The 15,818-nt window shown below is 36.3% G+C and overlaps 1 protein-coding gene across 1 annotated transcript in view; it reads left to right on the top strand.

Moving 5' to 3' along the window:
• LOC150101143 (ubiquitin carboxyl-terminal hydrolase 24-like) overlaps positions 1-15,818 on the top strand; it is an 824,883-nt gene that overhangs the window by 85,263 nt on the left and 723,802 nt on the right. The window contains exon 7 of the mRNA XM_090401261.1: positions 6,191-6,253. Within this exon, the coding sequence (XP_090257387.1) occupies positions 6,191-6,253 (63 nt within the window). The remainder of the gene's footprint in view (positions 1-6,190; positions 6,254-15,818) is intronic.

Genomic DNA, 15,818 nt, shown 5'->3' with positions numbered 1-15,818 from the left:
GCTGTCCCCTCTATTTGTTTGTAGAATTTTCCCTGCCAAACGAAATAGCCTGAGTTCATTGTGAACTGAAATAAGGCTGAGATGTCGGGAGAAAATTTAGCTTGGATTAGCTCTAAAGTTTCCTTGAGTGGGACATTTGTAAATAAAGAGGAGACATCAAAGCTGACCATTATGTCAGTATGTTGGAGTGTAAGGTTTTCTATGCTGGCTTTGAAATGGGCTGAGTTTTTTATGTGTGATGGTGTGTTGCCAGTATAGTATGTGAGCTCTTTGGCCAAACGTTTAGCTAATTTGTATGTGGGGGAATCAATGCCATCCACTATGGGACGTAATGGCACATTTTCTTTGTGTATTTTTGGGAGTCCTTAAATACGGGGGGGGGGGGGGGTATAGAGTTAAACGGCTTTAATCTGTTGGTAACTTCTACAGGCCAAGAAGTGACTCTCTTAAGGAGCCTGTGAAGTTTTCTAATTTGAGAGTTGGTGGGATTGTAATTGATAGGGAGGTAAGTGGCCCGATCTTATAGAAGAGCATTGCTTACATGTGTAGTCCTTTTGGTTAAGTACTACAGTTGCATTTCCCTTATCAGCTTTGGTGATAACTAATTCTTTATTATTCATTTCCTGTAGAGCTTTATATTCCTTGTTTGATATGTTGGTTTTTGGTGGTCTTGCTTTGGAAAGGACACAGGCTACATCCAGTCTTACACTGTTGGCGACTTGATGTGGAAGGTGGCGGATTCCACGTTCGATCTGGATCATAATATCCTCACTAGGTATTTTATTGGGAGCAATGGCGAAGTTGTGTCCACGTGCCAGCGTGTTGAGTGCTTCAGGGTGACTGAAGAAAGGTTGATTACCGTGTTGGTAGCAGGTTTTGGGAGGATGGTAGAGTTCTTTTTTAATTTCTCGAACTTTTTCATCTGTCAGCCTCGTATTTTTTTAAATTCTTTTTCGGCAGCGGTACATGAGACGTCATGTAAAATCGACCAAAGATCGTGGTTCAAAGTGCACGAAAGCTCATCTTCGACGGCACAAATAGCTTCGTTAATGTCCGCTAAGAGCGACCGCGTGGCGGTGATTTGTTCGCGTAGCTAGCGCGGTTATATATTCGGAAAGCTTTTTGTGACACAATCCGGTGCTTAAATTTTACACTGTTCGGGATTACTTTATTATCCCGGCAGCGTTTCAGGAACGCTAGACGATTTAATTGTCTAGACAGCTTCAATTCCAATTTACCGTATTGGTGGGCCTTCCGTGCGATTGTATCTCCGTGGTTGATGTTGATTCTCGTAGACAGGCTTATACGTTGGTTATGCATTATTAAAACACTTAAGGAATTGAACAACGTAGTTAAGGATATAAATTAAATTAAACTTTAATAAATATTTTCCGATATTTCGGCAACGTCACGTTGCCATCTTCTAAAGGAACTTACAAAAAAAAGTTACGTGCACGTAGGCATTACAACACAGAAACTGGGAATGAAGAGACGAAGCTATTGTTCTCCTAACAGTCCAGATGGTGCCCTCCAGTGGGCTAAGTAGGTGTTCTTGGCCGTTGGGCTGAAAGTCTGCTGATGTAGGCCTCCCAAATTTGGGGCAGTCGCATACAACCAAATTTGTTGAGGTTTGGAGAATTTCTTAGGGCTGAGGCTGATTCCATAAAGAGTCTTTCAAATTTGTATTTGCTACGGCATATCACTGTAGCTTTCTTCCACCGTATTCTGTGGCGTGTATCCAGAGCATGGTCCGCAAGTCCAGAATGACTGTATTTGTGAAAACGGATGTAGTCCTTGTGTTCCGAAATTCTGATATTTGCTGTCCTGCCTGTTTGGCCAAAGTAAGACAGTTTACAACTGCAAGGGACCTGGTAAACACCAGGTAGGTCTAGGGGAAGTGGTTGGTCTTTAGGTCTTTAGCCATGGGTTCACCACTCTCCCCACCCTTGGCCAATTTCTTTATGGAGACCTTGGAAGTAAAAGCCTTAGCCTCTGCCCCACAAAAACCAACCGTATGGCTTCGCTACGTTGATGATGTGTTCGCTATTTGGCCACATGGCTCTGAAACACTTCTCTCCTTCTTAACACACTGAAACAACCAACACCCCAGGATCAAATTCACTCTGGAAAAAGAGGAAAACAACAGCCTCCCTTTCCTAGACACACTAGTCACCCGCCAGCCTAATGGATCCTTGGTTCTCTCAGTTTACAGAAAACCCACCCACACAGGCAGATACATTCACCAACAATCCCACCATCCCCCCTCACAACAATATGGAGTAGTGAAAACACTATACAACAGGGCTAAACTAATCTGTTCAAACGACTTGGCCCTAAACACTGAACTAAATCACATCCTCAACACTTTCTCAGCCAATGGCTACCCCCCCCCCCCCCTCAAAAAAAACCAAAAAAATATTAGAACCTACAAACCACAGATCCCCTCCCCTCCCCCCCTCCACAACAAGGATTACTCTAAATCCATCACCATTCCCTACATCCGAGGCACCTCAGAAAAGATTACCAAAATCTTAAAAAAACATGACCTGTCCTGTTACAGGCCACACAGAAAATTGGCATCCCTTATCCGCTCCACTAAAGACCAACCACTTCCCCTAGACCTACCTGGTGTTTACCAGGTCCCTTGGTGTTGTAAACTGTCTTACTTTGGCCAAACAGGCAGGACAGCAAATATCAGAATTTCGGAACACAAGGACTACATCCGTTTTCACAAATACAGTTATTCTGGACTTGCGGACCGTGCTCTGGATACACGCCACAGAATATGGTGGAAGGAAGCTACAGTGATACACCGTAGCAAATACAAATTTGAAGGACTCTTTATGGAATCAGCCTCAGCCCTAAGAAATTCTCCAAACCTCAACAAATTTGGTTGTATGCGACTGCCCCAAATTTGGGAGGCCTACATCAGCAGACCTTCAGCCCAACGGCCAAGAACACCTACTTAGCCCGCTAGAGGGCACCATCTGGACTGTTAGGAGAACAATAGCTTCATCTCTTCATTCCCAGTTTCTGAGCTATTTATGTAGAGGGTGTTGATTTCACATCAGTTGCCTCAGTATTCCATAATTCAAAGCACATTTCCTTTTGATACAAGTAGCCTAGTTGCAATGATACTTCATCTGCAAACATTGTTTGCTTACACTTCTGTAAATGATTATTATTATTATTCGTGACATCTCCAAGGAGTCCAAAGACTCTTCGTGGGAGGATACCCACTATACAACTGTCTCCACCACTACACCGAACCTCTACTACCAATCATCTCCATCAACGCCATCTACTGCCTACCACCACCAGAACTAGTATTTTTGTCTGTAAATTGCGTGTGTTCTTAAGGGCCGATTTGTCTGTATAAAAATAAAATTAAAATAAAAATATAATTTATTTTCTATTATGATGTAATTTATCTAGCTGTACCATCATACTGTTTGTAATTTAAACCAATAAAGAGTACAATTTGGTCATCTAAGTCCCAAATTGCCAGCCCATTCTCATTAATTCAGAACCCAGCAGATATCTACTAACAGGTGCACCACGTGTGAAGGTGAGGATTGGACATTAGGTCAGAAGCCCCAGTTGGTTCTCTGCATTCCTTAAACATGCTATGGAGGTCTCTTACTTCTTTAGCTCTGATCCTTAATGTTATTGTTGATGTTACAATAACAACTATGTTATTGGTGAGAGCGATATCTTTATGCTGGTTAAGGATACAAGAGTGTACAGAGGATTTAAAATTGGAAGTGACCATCACTTAGTTTTAAGGATGATAAAATTGAATATCATATTGAAAATAATGTTTTGAGAAGAATTAAAGTTGAGCTGCTTTGACAGGTAACCTATAGATTATACAAACATTAATGAAGAAAAAAATGAAACAATAATAAGAACCAAACCAGTGTCTCAGTGACAACTCTAAAGATAACGTTGACTGATTCAGCTAGGGAGGCATATGATGAAATTGTCTGCAAGGATAAGGATGGAAAAATATGGACACAAGAAATTAAAGAAGCAGTCTTGGAAAAGAAGAAAGCAGACTGAAAGTTAATAAGTAAATAAACCAGTAAATAAGTCAGCAGGTGCCCTCAAAGAATACAGAGAAAAATGTAAGCGAGCTAAGCTATATGTAAAAATTGCTGAACAAAAGTTATGGGAAGACTTCTGTAAGAATATAGAAGGTATATATCAAGAAGGTGGCAAAATGTTCTGGAGGCTGTTGAAAAAGCTTAGAAATGGAGGAAAGAGTATCCTAAAGGAATTACAGATGATAAAGATGAAATGAAAGCTGAAGATAAGAATATCCTAGATGTCTGGAGCAAATATTTTGAAAGACTTAAAAGAAACAAGTAATGACAGAACAGTAGCAGAAAATTTTCAAGAGAAATATGAACAGGAGAACATATATATACTTGAGGTACTAAAAACCATCAAAATATTGAAATGTGGAATGCCAGCTTGTTATTATTATTATCATTATTTATATGGATACTCCATGGAGTCAAAGAATCATCGACCAGAAATGCTCAAATATGGAGGTATAAAAGTTTTGCAGTGGCTACACTGCATAATTCAGAATGCCTGGCTGGGAGGTCAAAGTTCAGATGATTGGAGTAGTGCTCTCACGGTCCCCATCTGTAAAAAGAGGAATAGTTGAGAAATCATGGGAATATGACAAGGATCTGTACTTCAGTTTTGAAGATGCTGCAGGAAAAGCTTTTCTAAACACTACTGTTATATGGAGTAAATGGAACATTATTCAGGGAATACATAGTCTACATTTAAGTTGTAAGTCAGCAGTTAGAATTGAAGAAAATACAGGAAGATGGTTTGATGTAAAATCTCCCCTCGTATTCATTATCTGCATGGATCTCATTATGAAAGAAAGTGGCATTAAACCTGATATTAAAATTCGAGATATCAAACTTAGCTTTATGCAGATGATGATGTTCTTCTGAATACATCCAGTGTAAGACTTCAGGATTTTCTTAATTGAATAACAGCTGTAACAAATTTGGCATGAAAGTCAGCAATGAAAAGACCAAAACTATGGAAATATTCAGGAGCATAGAAAACTTCAACCATATTCAGAATGGTGAGCATATGACACAAGCAAAATATTTCAGCTATTTAGGTATAGTTTTTAGTGAAGATGGCAAGTTAAATTTGGAAATAGACAACAGAATAAGCAAAGCTGGTATATGGTTGGGAGCCAGTTATGGAATAAGAGAAAAAGTAGCCAGTACACCTAACTAGCAGTATACAAGACACTGTTCAAACCAGTTTTAAGTAATGGATCTGAAAATTGGGTTAGAAATAAATCATCACTTAATCTCTGATTAAGTGATGATTTAGTATTTAGTGATTAGGTATTTGATGCCAAGATGGCTGGGAAAAGACCAAGATTTATTAGGTTTAGGTGGATTGATTCAACTAGAAGTGACTTAGAAGAATGAAATGTTAGATATGACAATATTGGAGTGCTGAGAAGTAATTGAGTAATTTAGAGAAAATTGTTGATGGGAGATTATTATTAATAATTTAAATTTAATCATGTAGTACTATCATAGTATCCCTTGAAGTATCCTCTGAACATCCCTTGAAAGAAGATATCAAGAAAGTGATGATGATGACAACGATAATTGCCTAGCTGCGTATCTGCAAAAACTGGTGTGTTTGTGTGTTGTGCACTTCCACTCAGTGTTACAAAATGGCAACTTCATTTGTTCATAACTGTGAAAATATGTCACTTCATATCCAGATCATCTTCTTCCTGGATTAATTAAATTGCTGTGCAACACAAGTATTTTTATACCAGCTATTGATCTTTTGTACAGTTTCTTTATGATACAACCAAGAAAAATATCTTTTCCCATTTTGAAGACTCTGTTTATAGATGTGTCAGTAGTGTAGTATTTGGCACAGCTGGTAAAACAGTGTTAAAATCAGTAATAAAAGGTTTCCAGAAAACATTTTTGTATTTCTTCATAAATGAATTTGACTTTTGTTATAAGTTTTTATAATTGTTTGAAACGTAAATTTAAGTTGTAATAATCACAATACAATCAATAACCAAAATCAATAATCAATTGTGTGTTATAAAATATTTATAAAAATTATTTAATGAATTATATATGTTTACACAGACATAATATATTTTTATTTTTTCCAGTTTGGAGAGAAAGGAGGTTTTACAGAAATTCAGCAGAAATTTAATAATGAACTGACAGGAAGTGTAAGTTTAAAACAATATACAGTGAGATGTGTTTTATATATTTCTCTGAAATTGTTTATTTGTGTTTAGTGATCTCCTAAATGGTAAAAACTGCTGAACTTGGTATGGTTTCTTCTGATGATCACCCAACTTAAAGAATAAGATGGTTGTTACTTTGGCTCTTTTAAGACAAGCTTCCCAGAGAGAAAATATTTTTCCTCCTCTTACTTTTTATATTGTTAAATGACAAACTTCATGCTTATTTCAAAAATGTGTTTTGCATTCATAGAATACAATTGTGCTGTAGTTGAAATGTACAGAATGGATCTCCTCTCCCAATGCTAGTGTATTAAATAAGTTTCAAAGGACTTCCCATGTAGATTTCAGAAATGTTTTGCACTTAGTTTCCATGCATAGAAAGCTATTTCAAACATGTTGGATATAAAAGTGACTGATGATATAGGCTAAAATCAGTTCCTTATACATCCATGTATGATATGTTAATATCAGGGTAAAATTAATCATTCAAATTCCTGACATGTACCCTCAAGGGGTGTACAGGATATGATAGTACCACATGAAATTTACATCATTACTGACTTCCTATCTACAATTTTCTTCCAAATCAATCCTTTACCTGTCAAGGCTCCAACACATAAGACACTTTTTACTGTATCAATCCACCTATATCTTGGTCTTCCTCTGGGTCTTTTTCCTACCAACCTTGCAGAGAACACTTGTTTTGCTGATCTTTCCTCTCCCATTCTGTTTAAATCTTTCTGTTGATCTTTCCTCTCCCATTCTGACCATACCACCTGAGATTAGGTCTGCTAACACATTCCTGAATGCTAACTATGTCAGGTTCTTTCCTAATATCTTCATTTTTAATATGATATTTCCATTGATGCCATCTGTTCACGCCTTTAATCTTTCTCAGGACTCTCATATATGCGGTCTCTAGTCTTAGGTCAAGTGTTTTATTTCTAACCCAGCTCTCGGATCCATAAGTTAAAATTGGTTTGAAAACTGTCTTGTACAGCTAATTTAATGTTTTGACTAATTTCTCTCTTATTCCATATAAATTTATTCAGTTGACTTCCTACGATATCAGTTTTGTTGATTCTGTTGTCTATTTCCAGATTTAATTTACAGTCTTCACTAAAAATCATGCCCAAGTAGCTGAAATGGCTTACTTGTTGTATAGGTTCTCCATTCACGATGTAGTTGATATATTCAAAGTTTCTGCCTATTTTCATTGTCTTTAACTTGTTATTGCTGACCTTCATATCATATCTATTACAACAGTTATTCAATTTAGTCAGGGAATCTTGCAGACTTGTAGCAGATTTATTTAGAAGTTTAACATCATCTGCATCAAGCAAAGAGCTGAGATTAACATTTCCAATTTTGATATCAGGTATACCACTTTACTTCATAATGTGAAAAGGGCAGAAACGAATATGAATAATTATATGAATTATATTATATGAATAATTATGTGAGAGCATGTTGCCCTTTAGCTTAATTTTATTTTTTGTAACTAAATTAATAATAATAATAACAGAACTCTAGAGTTGATGTAGTAAGATTTTTTTTTTCACCTGATGTCAGGCCAGTAGTTTTAACGGTTGACCAAATTAGTGTATGGTTCCAAAAGTTTCCTGCCTGACCTAAAAAAATTTCTGCCAATTTTAAAATGGTGTTCGTGATAGATAGCACCATCTATGGGGAACTTAGTTTACCAGTTTAAACTCTCTAACTGCGTCATTCAGTTGGAAGGACTTGTTTGACTAACACATGGCATGCTAAGTGACTGTAATGTTAAAAATTGAGTACTGTGTTGTGATAAAGTTTTTCACCAAAGAAGGGCTTTCTCCAAGTATTATCAAATAGTCATTGGATGGTGTTTATGGGGAAGCTTCTCCTTCATATTCCATTTGAAGGAATGGGCTAAACAGTTTCGCCTAGGAAGAGAGAGTATCAAAGATGACCCTTGTGATATTTGACCTGTAGAAGTGATGACTGAGGAAAATGTATCTCTTGTTGAGGCGGAACTGCTCATTGGCAGATGACTGAAGCTCAAAGAAATCTCAGCAAGGTTGGGGCTTTCCATAACAACCGTCTTTTGCATCATTCCTGACTTCTTTCTTCAATTCAGAAGGAGCATAGTGTGACCTGTTCCTGCTAGTTTTTAGAGGTTTGCCAAGGGAATGCTGGAATCCATTGTCACCGTGGATGAAACATGGTCCTTTGTTATGATTCTTTTTCCAAAAGGGAATCCATGGAATGGTGCAAACCAGGTGAAGCACCATTGAGGATCAAGGCAACAATCTTTTGCGATTGCTGGGGAATTCTCTTGATTGACTTCAAGGAAAGGAATACCACCATGAATGCAGAATATTATACTTCACTCATGCACAAACTGTGTGATGCCATAAAGGAGAAGAGACGAGGAATGCTGAGTCATGGTGTTCGCCTGCTTCATGACAGTGCTCCAGTCCATATGCCTATTGTTGTGAAGGCTGCAGTGAAGGAGTGTGGTTTCAAGGAGATTGACACCCACCCTACAGCCCAGATCTAGCACCCAGAGATTACTACCACTTCTTGAAACTGAAGAAAGGCCTTCGAGGAAGAAAATTTGCAGATGAAAATGAGGTGAAAGATGCAGTTTTAGGCCATTTTGCAGACAAAAGCACAGACTATTTTTTCAAGGGCATAGAAATGTTAATTCAAAGATATGAAAAGTGTGTTGAAGTAAAGGGAGATTATGTTGAAAAGTGACACAGTTGTTTTCTTTCTGTGACCTCTAAGAGTTAGTCAGGCCAGAAACTTATGGAACCACTGTTGGAACTTTGGCATACCACGTAGATTGTAGTGTAGCCTGTTTCTTTATATATATATATATATATATGTGTGTGTGTGTGTGTGTGTGTACCACAGATGATGACCTTCATGTGAAGGTTGAAACGTCGAGTGATTATTTTGGTTTGTATTAAACTGAAGTTTTTACTTTAATACAGTAGTTGTTTCCATAATTTGTATAATGAATTCTGATCACCATGTGAAATCTTTACAAAAACCATCAGTTTTAATATTCATAAATAAAAAGACTAATTGTAATTGTGTTTATCATTAATTAGCATTGTTTTAATTACAAAGAAATAAAAAATAAACCATTTAATATTAAGTGTATGATTTTAAAATTATGGACAAATGAATTGTATTAAATATTAAATGGATTGTACTTTTAATTTTTTAGGATATGGCAACGTAAACTGAATTATTAATTATAAAATCATTAATTAATAACTACCTATATTTTGGCAATGTCCATCACAAAACAATGATATGTGCCCTAAAAGGTGTCCCCTAGCAAGGGGGTGGGGCACCTTTTAGGATTCTAGGACCAACTTAAGTTTACTTTTTTCAGGCTTATTTGCTTAGTGTGAGTGCCTGCATGCACATATTGTTTTGTGATCCCTAAAGAGTTATTAAAGTTTTTACAATTAATAATTTAGTTTATATTGTCATTTCCAAAAAAATTAGAAGTATGTCCCAATGCATAAGCTTATCTACAAGAATTAAGTGTATTATAGTTTATACAAGCATATTCATACAAATGATATTTAGATAATTATAATTTTTTTTTTTTTTCCTCTCTGATACTTCTTTTCTTTTTGGAGTCTGTTTTTTTATTGAGTTATTGAAAATTAGAAGGAAAAAGTAGGAAGTAGACTTAACTCATCACTGATACAGTCAGTAATGGTTATAATGAGGAAATTTTGTTGGTACAGTGGTGCTCATTATAACTAAGTTTGATTGTACTTTCTCTTGGTTCATCAATTTATAGATATGAAAAATAAATTTGCAACATGGATAGGAGAGCAGCTGACAGGGTTCTGTACTATTGCAATTATTATTTAACTTACATGTTAATGATATTAGGGATACATTAGCAGAAGAAATCCAGTTATTTTTTTTTTTTGTTAAGTTGGGGTAAGCAATAAGGGACATAATTGATACAGACTCCCTGGTGGCTTGCTTGAATAGATTAATTATTATTATTGTTGTTGTTGTTTTTACACCTTTGTGGAGTCAAGAGACTCATCATGGAAGGTTCACTCAACCAGCAACTTGTTTGTCATATTGAACCTTAAAATCCTAAACACTCCCTGCATTTATAATATATTCTGTTAATGTGTTTCATCCACTCACAGTTCTCCATGTAAAAAATATGCTCCTCTTCTCCTCGCACTCTTTTTCACTACACTCATACGTGACTTCTAGGAATAGCCTCTAGTTCTCTCATTTTCTACTCTTTTTATCTCCTCTTTATTAATACAACAAGAAGTGATATGTTAAACACCTTTTACATATCACCTCTTTTATTCCTCTCTACTAAACTCTGTAATTTACATTCCTTCAACCTCTCTCCATAGCTAACATTCCAGAACCATGATATTGTCATCTTAGTTACTTATCTCTGGACCTTCTCCAATGTTTCCACATCACAGTGTAAAATAGGTATTCAGATCTGACCATATTAGTCCAAGTATGGTCTGACTAGTGCTTTATACAGTGGCATGCCACCTCTTTTTCATAGCAGTGTGATGTGTCTTTGCAACCCTTGCCCTGTGCCCTCTAAACTCAGTCTTCTGTCATTCCCCCCCCCCCCTTCCCTCAGATATCATATCTCATCACTTTTTGAAACACAGCTCCATCAGTATAGTACACAACCTTATATTTCTGCACTCAAAAATGCAACATCTTGCTGTTATTAATATTAAAACCACAGTGCCATTCATTTATTCAAGCTGAAAGTCTGTTTAAATTTTCTTAAAGGGAATTAATATCAACAGTACTCCTTATGATTCTTCCTAACTTTGCATCATCAGCAGACAACTGAAGATCTGCAGTCATTTCACATGAAATATCATCAGACAAATACGTTAAACAGCAGGGGCCCAAGACCAGTAATAATGATCCCTGGGTACACCACTGGGTACCCTCCTTTTTTGAGACACTGCTCTATCATAAACCTATCATGAAGTAATCTATCAAATGCTTTGCAAAGTCCAAGAATATCACTCTATATGAAATTCCCTTATCTAGCACATTCATTAATTTATAAAATGCAAGTAGGTTGCTAAAACAATATCTACCATTTACAAACCCATGCTGTCCATCAACCCAGTCCTGTATTTTATTTCTACCTGATCTCTCCAACACATTGACTACAGCTGTAAATATATAGACTGATCTGTAATTGGAAACATCTGTTCTAGAACCAGTCTTGTGGAGTGGTAATATTTTGCTTTTTTTTTACTCCTTAGGAACCTTTCCCGCTGCATGACTTAAGTAAGCAGGTCAAGGGAATATCTGATTGTTTTGTAGATCCCTTAAAAATATGTGGTGATACATCATCCATTCCACCACCTTATTAACAATGAATCCAGTCAGCATGTGCTGCATCTCTGATTCTTTTGCTTCTGATTCTCCTAATACTTGTCCCTCTTCTACATGTTGCACAGTATCTTTTATACTAGTATGTGATATACACTGATGAAGTGCTCATTAAGTAACTTCACTACATCTTTTGTAATGGTCACCACTACTACTACAACTATCCATCAGTGTCAACCTAATATACCATAATTATTCTTCCTCTTGCTTGCCATATAGCAGAAGAATTCCCTAATTATCCTTGGATGACTGGCCAATCTCCTCTCATACTGTACTTTTCTTTCTTTACCATGCTTGTCACCTTCCTATTCTGTACTTTATACTCCTCATACATCCGATCACCACCTCCTGTCTTAAACCACCCCTGATAACATTTTCTTTTCCAACACTCCTCACTTGATTTCACTGTTCATCCATTTTTCTCCTGCTCTGTTTATTTGCCTAATTTTTGATATGCAGTTATGCATTGTTTTTGTTAGATACTGTCTTATCAATTCCCATGCTCTGTCATCATGTTTTCTGCACAGCTCACCTACCCAACATATCAATGCTAGCTGATTGTGTGAGCTTCCCATAATTATCCACCTTATAATTTCATATTTTTTTTCCATTCTTTTCTTTTTTTTGGTAATAATTTTTTCTTGTTTCACCACTTCTCAAATAAGTTACTCATTGTGACTCTTACCATCCAGCAGCAGCAGTGTTGATTCATCACTAACAACGACATCTTATGAGGATATCACCCGATCCAACACTCTAAAACTTTGAATTGCTTCCATCACATGTTGCTTGTTTCCATACACTATTTTCTCTTCCTAATCTATATTCCTGTAATTAAAATCTGCCATTAAGATCACCATCTTTTTTTTGTACATCTCAACCAAATGCTTAAACATTTCTCAATCAGTACTGTTGATATTCCCTGGCCTATAGCAACATCTCATTAGATATGCTATTCTGTTAATTTCAACTTCACGGATTCAAAATCTTCACATGTACTACTATTTTCAGCTTTCACTCTTTGTGTACACAATTCCTTTGCTGTTATTAACAGTTATCTCTTCTCCCCACCTTCTTATCCTTAATAAATTGTATATCCTTCCATTTCTTCCTGACAATACATCATCCTCAGACAACCAAATTTCACTAACACCATTTATCTTTGGGTGTACTGACCAACTCAGTCAATGGAACAAACTCACCTACCTTCTTTCTAATATTCCTTATATTAGTGTACAAACATGACAGTCCCACACTGTTCAAGGCCATTCCTCTAACCATCACTACCTATTCTAGCTGCTATACTACAACTCTTTCTTTGATCTAATTACTCCCATTTCTCTGATCATGACGCTGATTGTCATTTGTATCCATCTCATCATGATGAATGTAAGCTTAATGTTTCTCAGTACCATAATTTCTCCTATAATTAATTTAAAAATCACTCATTATAAAATTTTGTGCAGTAAAAATAAGAGGATTTATGAAAAAAAAAAGGATTTCATAAGTAATACTATCCAGTATAAAAAAATAAAAAAATTTCTACTACAGTTTTAAACATTTTTAATTCTTAATAAATAAATAAAGAAATAGAGTGCTGCAGTAAATATTGTATTGCTTTAAGCCTTATTCTAATTGACTTTACAGCACTTGCAATTTTTCCTGATAAACAAGTTTCTTTTATTTTTGCAACATTGTCTCTAATAGTGTGTGCAGTATGGATTCCTATAGGCCTGTTGCTCCTGCAGTATCACGTCTCTCGTTTCTTTCAAAATGTTTTATTACTTCAAACTTACCTTTAGTATTTAAGGTTTTCCTTTTTTTTTTATTCACTACTCAAACAGCATGATACACACTCATAGGGCAATACATGTGGGTATACTGGGATAAGAGAAAGAAGTTGAAATGTGTGTGTTTTGTGTATTTCTTCATAGTTTTTTTTTGCATTCAACTGGTATTACTCAGCAAAGCATAGTCACTCTGTAAAAAGTGAATATGAGCTAATACAATTTCACATTTTGGTGGTTTTATCATCATCATCATCATCATCAAATTCCTGCTATGTACCCTCAAGGGGTGTACAGGATATGACAGTACTACATGAAAAAATTACATCATTACTAACTTCCTATCTACAATTTTCCTCCAAATCAGTCTGTTACTTGTCAAGACTCCAACATTAACAGATCTTATATTTCTATCGTCTAAGGCACTTTGTACCGTATCAATCCACCTATATCTTGGTCTTCCTCTGGGTCGTTTTCCTGCCAACCTGGCAGAGAACACTTGTTTTGCTAATCTTTCCTCTCCCATTCTATTTAAGTGACCATACCATCTGAGATTAGCTCTGCTAACGCATTCCTGGATGCTGACAATGTCAAGTTTTTTCCTAATATCCTCATTTTTAATATGATATTGCCATTGATGCCATCTGTTCACGCCTCTAATCTTTCTCAGGACTCTCATATCTGCGGTCTCTAGTCTTTGGTCAAGTGTTTTACTTCTGACCCAGCTCTCAGATCCATAAGTTAAAATTGGTTTGAACACAGTCTTGTATACAGCTAATTTAGTGTTCCGACTAATTTCTTTCTTATTCCATATGAATTTATTCAATTGACTTCCCACGATACCAGCTTTGCTGATTCTGTTGTCTATTTCTATATTTAGTTTACCATCTTCAGTAAAAATTGTGCCTAAGTAGCTGAAATGTTTTACTTGTTCCACAGGTTCTCCATTCACAACACAGTTGACATTTTCAATGATTCTGCCTATTTTCATTGTCTTTGTCTTTTTATTGCTGACCTTCATACCATATCTATTACAACAGCTATTCAATTTAGTCAGAGAATCTTGCAGACTTGTAGCGGATTTATTTAGAAGTATAACATCATCCGCATAAAGCAAAGAGCTGACATTAACATCTCCAATTTTGATATCAGGTTTAATACCACATTCCTTCATAATGTGATCCATATAGATAATGAATAACAGAGGGGATAATGTACATCCTTGTCTCACACCAGATTTAACATTAAACCATCTTCCTGTACTTCCTTCAATTCTAACTGCTGACTCACAACTCAAATAAAGACTAAGTATTGCTTGATATAATGCCCCATTGACACCATATAACTGCAGCATATTGAATAGCTTCTCTCTTGGCACCTTGTCATATGCCTTTTCCAAATCGACAAAACTTAAATACAGATCTTTGTTATATTCCCATGCTTTCTCGACTATTTGTCGTAAAGTGAAGATCTGATCCTGACAGCCTCTATTTGGCCTGAATCCAGCTTGTCCTTCACCAAGCTTTTCTTCCACAATTCTTCTCAACCGTTTCTCAAGTATACTTGCATAGATCTTGCCAGGAACACTCAGTAGGGAAATACCTCTGTAATTCTCACATTCAGTTTTATTTCCCTTTTTATATATGGGTACTATGAGAGCTCTACTCCAATCATCGGGAATTCGTCCCTCTGTCCAGGCTTTCTGAACTATGCAGTGCAGCCACTGTAAGACTCTTATACCACCATACTTCAGCATTTCTGGTCGAATATCATCTACTCCTGCTGCCTTTCCACATTTCAAGCCTTTGATGGCTTTTTCTACTTCAAGTATGGATATTATTCCTGACTGCATGCCTGATCAGTGTTTTTTACCACTGTGCTGTCATCACTGCTTGTTTCATTTAGCAGTTTTTCAAAGTAATTACTCCATACTTCAAGGATATCTTTTTCTCCTGTTTTCATTTCACCTTTATCATCTCTAATTCCTTTTACAGCACTCTTTCCTCCATTCCTAAGCTTCTTCAACAACCTCCAGAATATTTTGCCACCTTCTTGATATTTATTTTCTATATTCTTGCCAAAGTCCTCCCATGACTTTTGTTTAGCTAGTTTTACACACTGTTTAGCTTTCTTACATTTGTCTCTGTATTCAGTAAGAGTAAAAGCTGACTTATTTGCCAGGAACTTTTGATATGCTTTCTTCTTTTCCTTCGCTGCCTCTTTAACTTCCTGTGTCCACCAGGGAGTTCTGATTTTTTTATCCTTGCACACAACCTCACCACATGCCTCTCTGGCAGAATCAATCAATGTTTCCTTCAGAGTTTGCCACTGAATCT

The sequence above is a fragment of the Typopeltis vanoorti genome, chromosome 12 (assembly GCF_054136105.1).
Source record: "Typopeltis vanoorti isolate ZY-2024b chromosome 12, IOZ_Tvanoo_1.0, whole genome shotgun sequence".
In the NCBI taxonomy this organism is placed as follows: Eukaryota; Metazoa; Arthropoda; class Arachnida; order Uropygi; family Thelyphonidae; genus Typopeltis; species Typopeltis vanoorti.
Note: the sequence above shows the minus strand (reverse complement) of the source record. Positions and strands in the feature narration are given on the sequence as shown.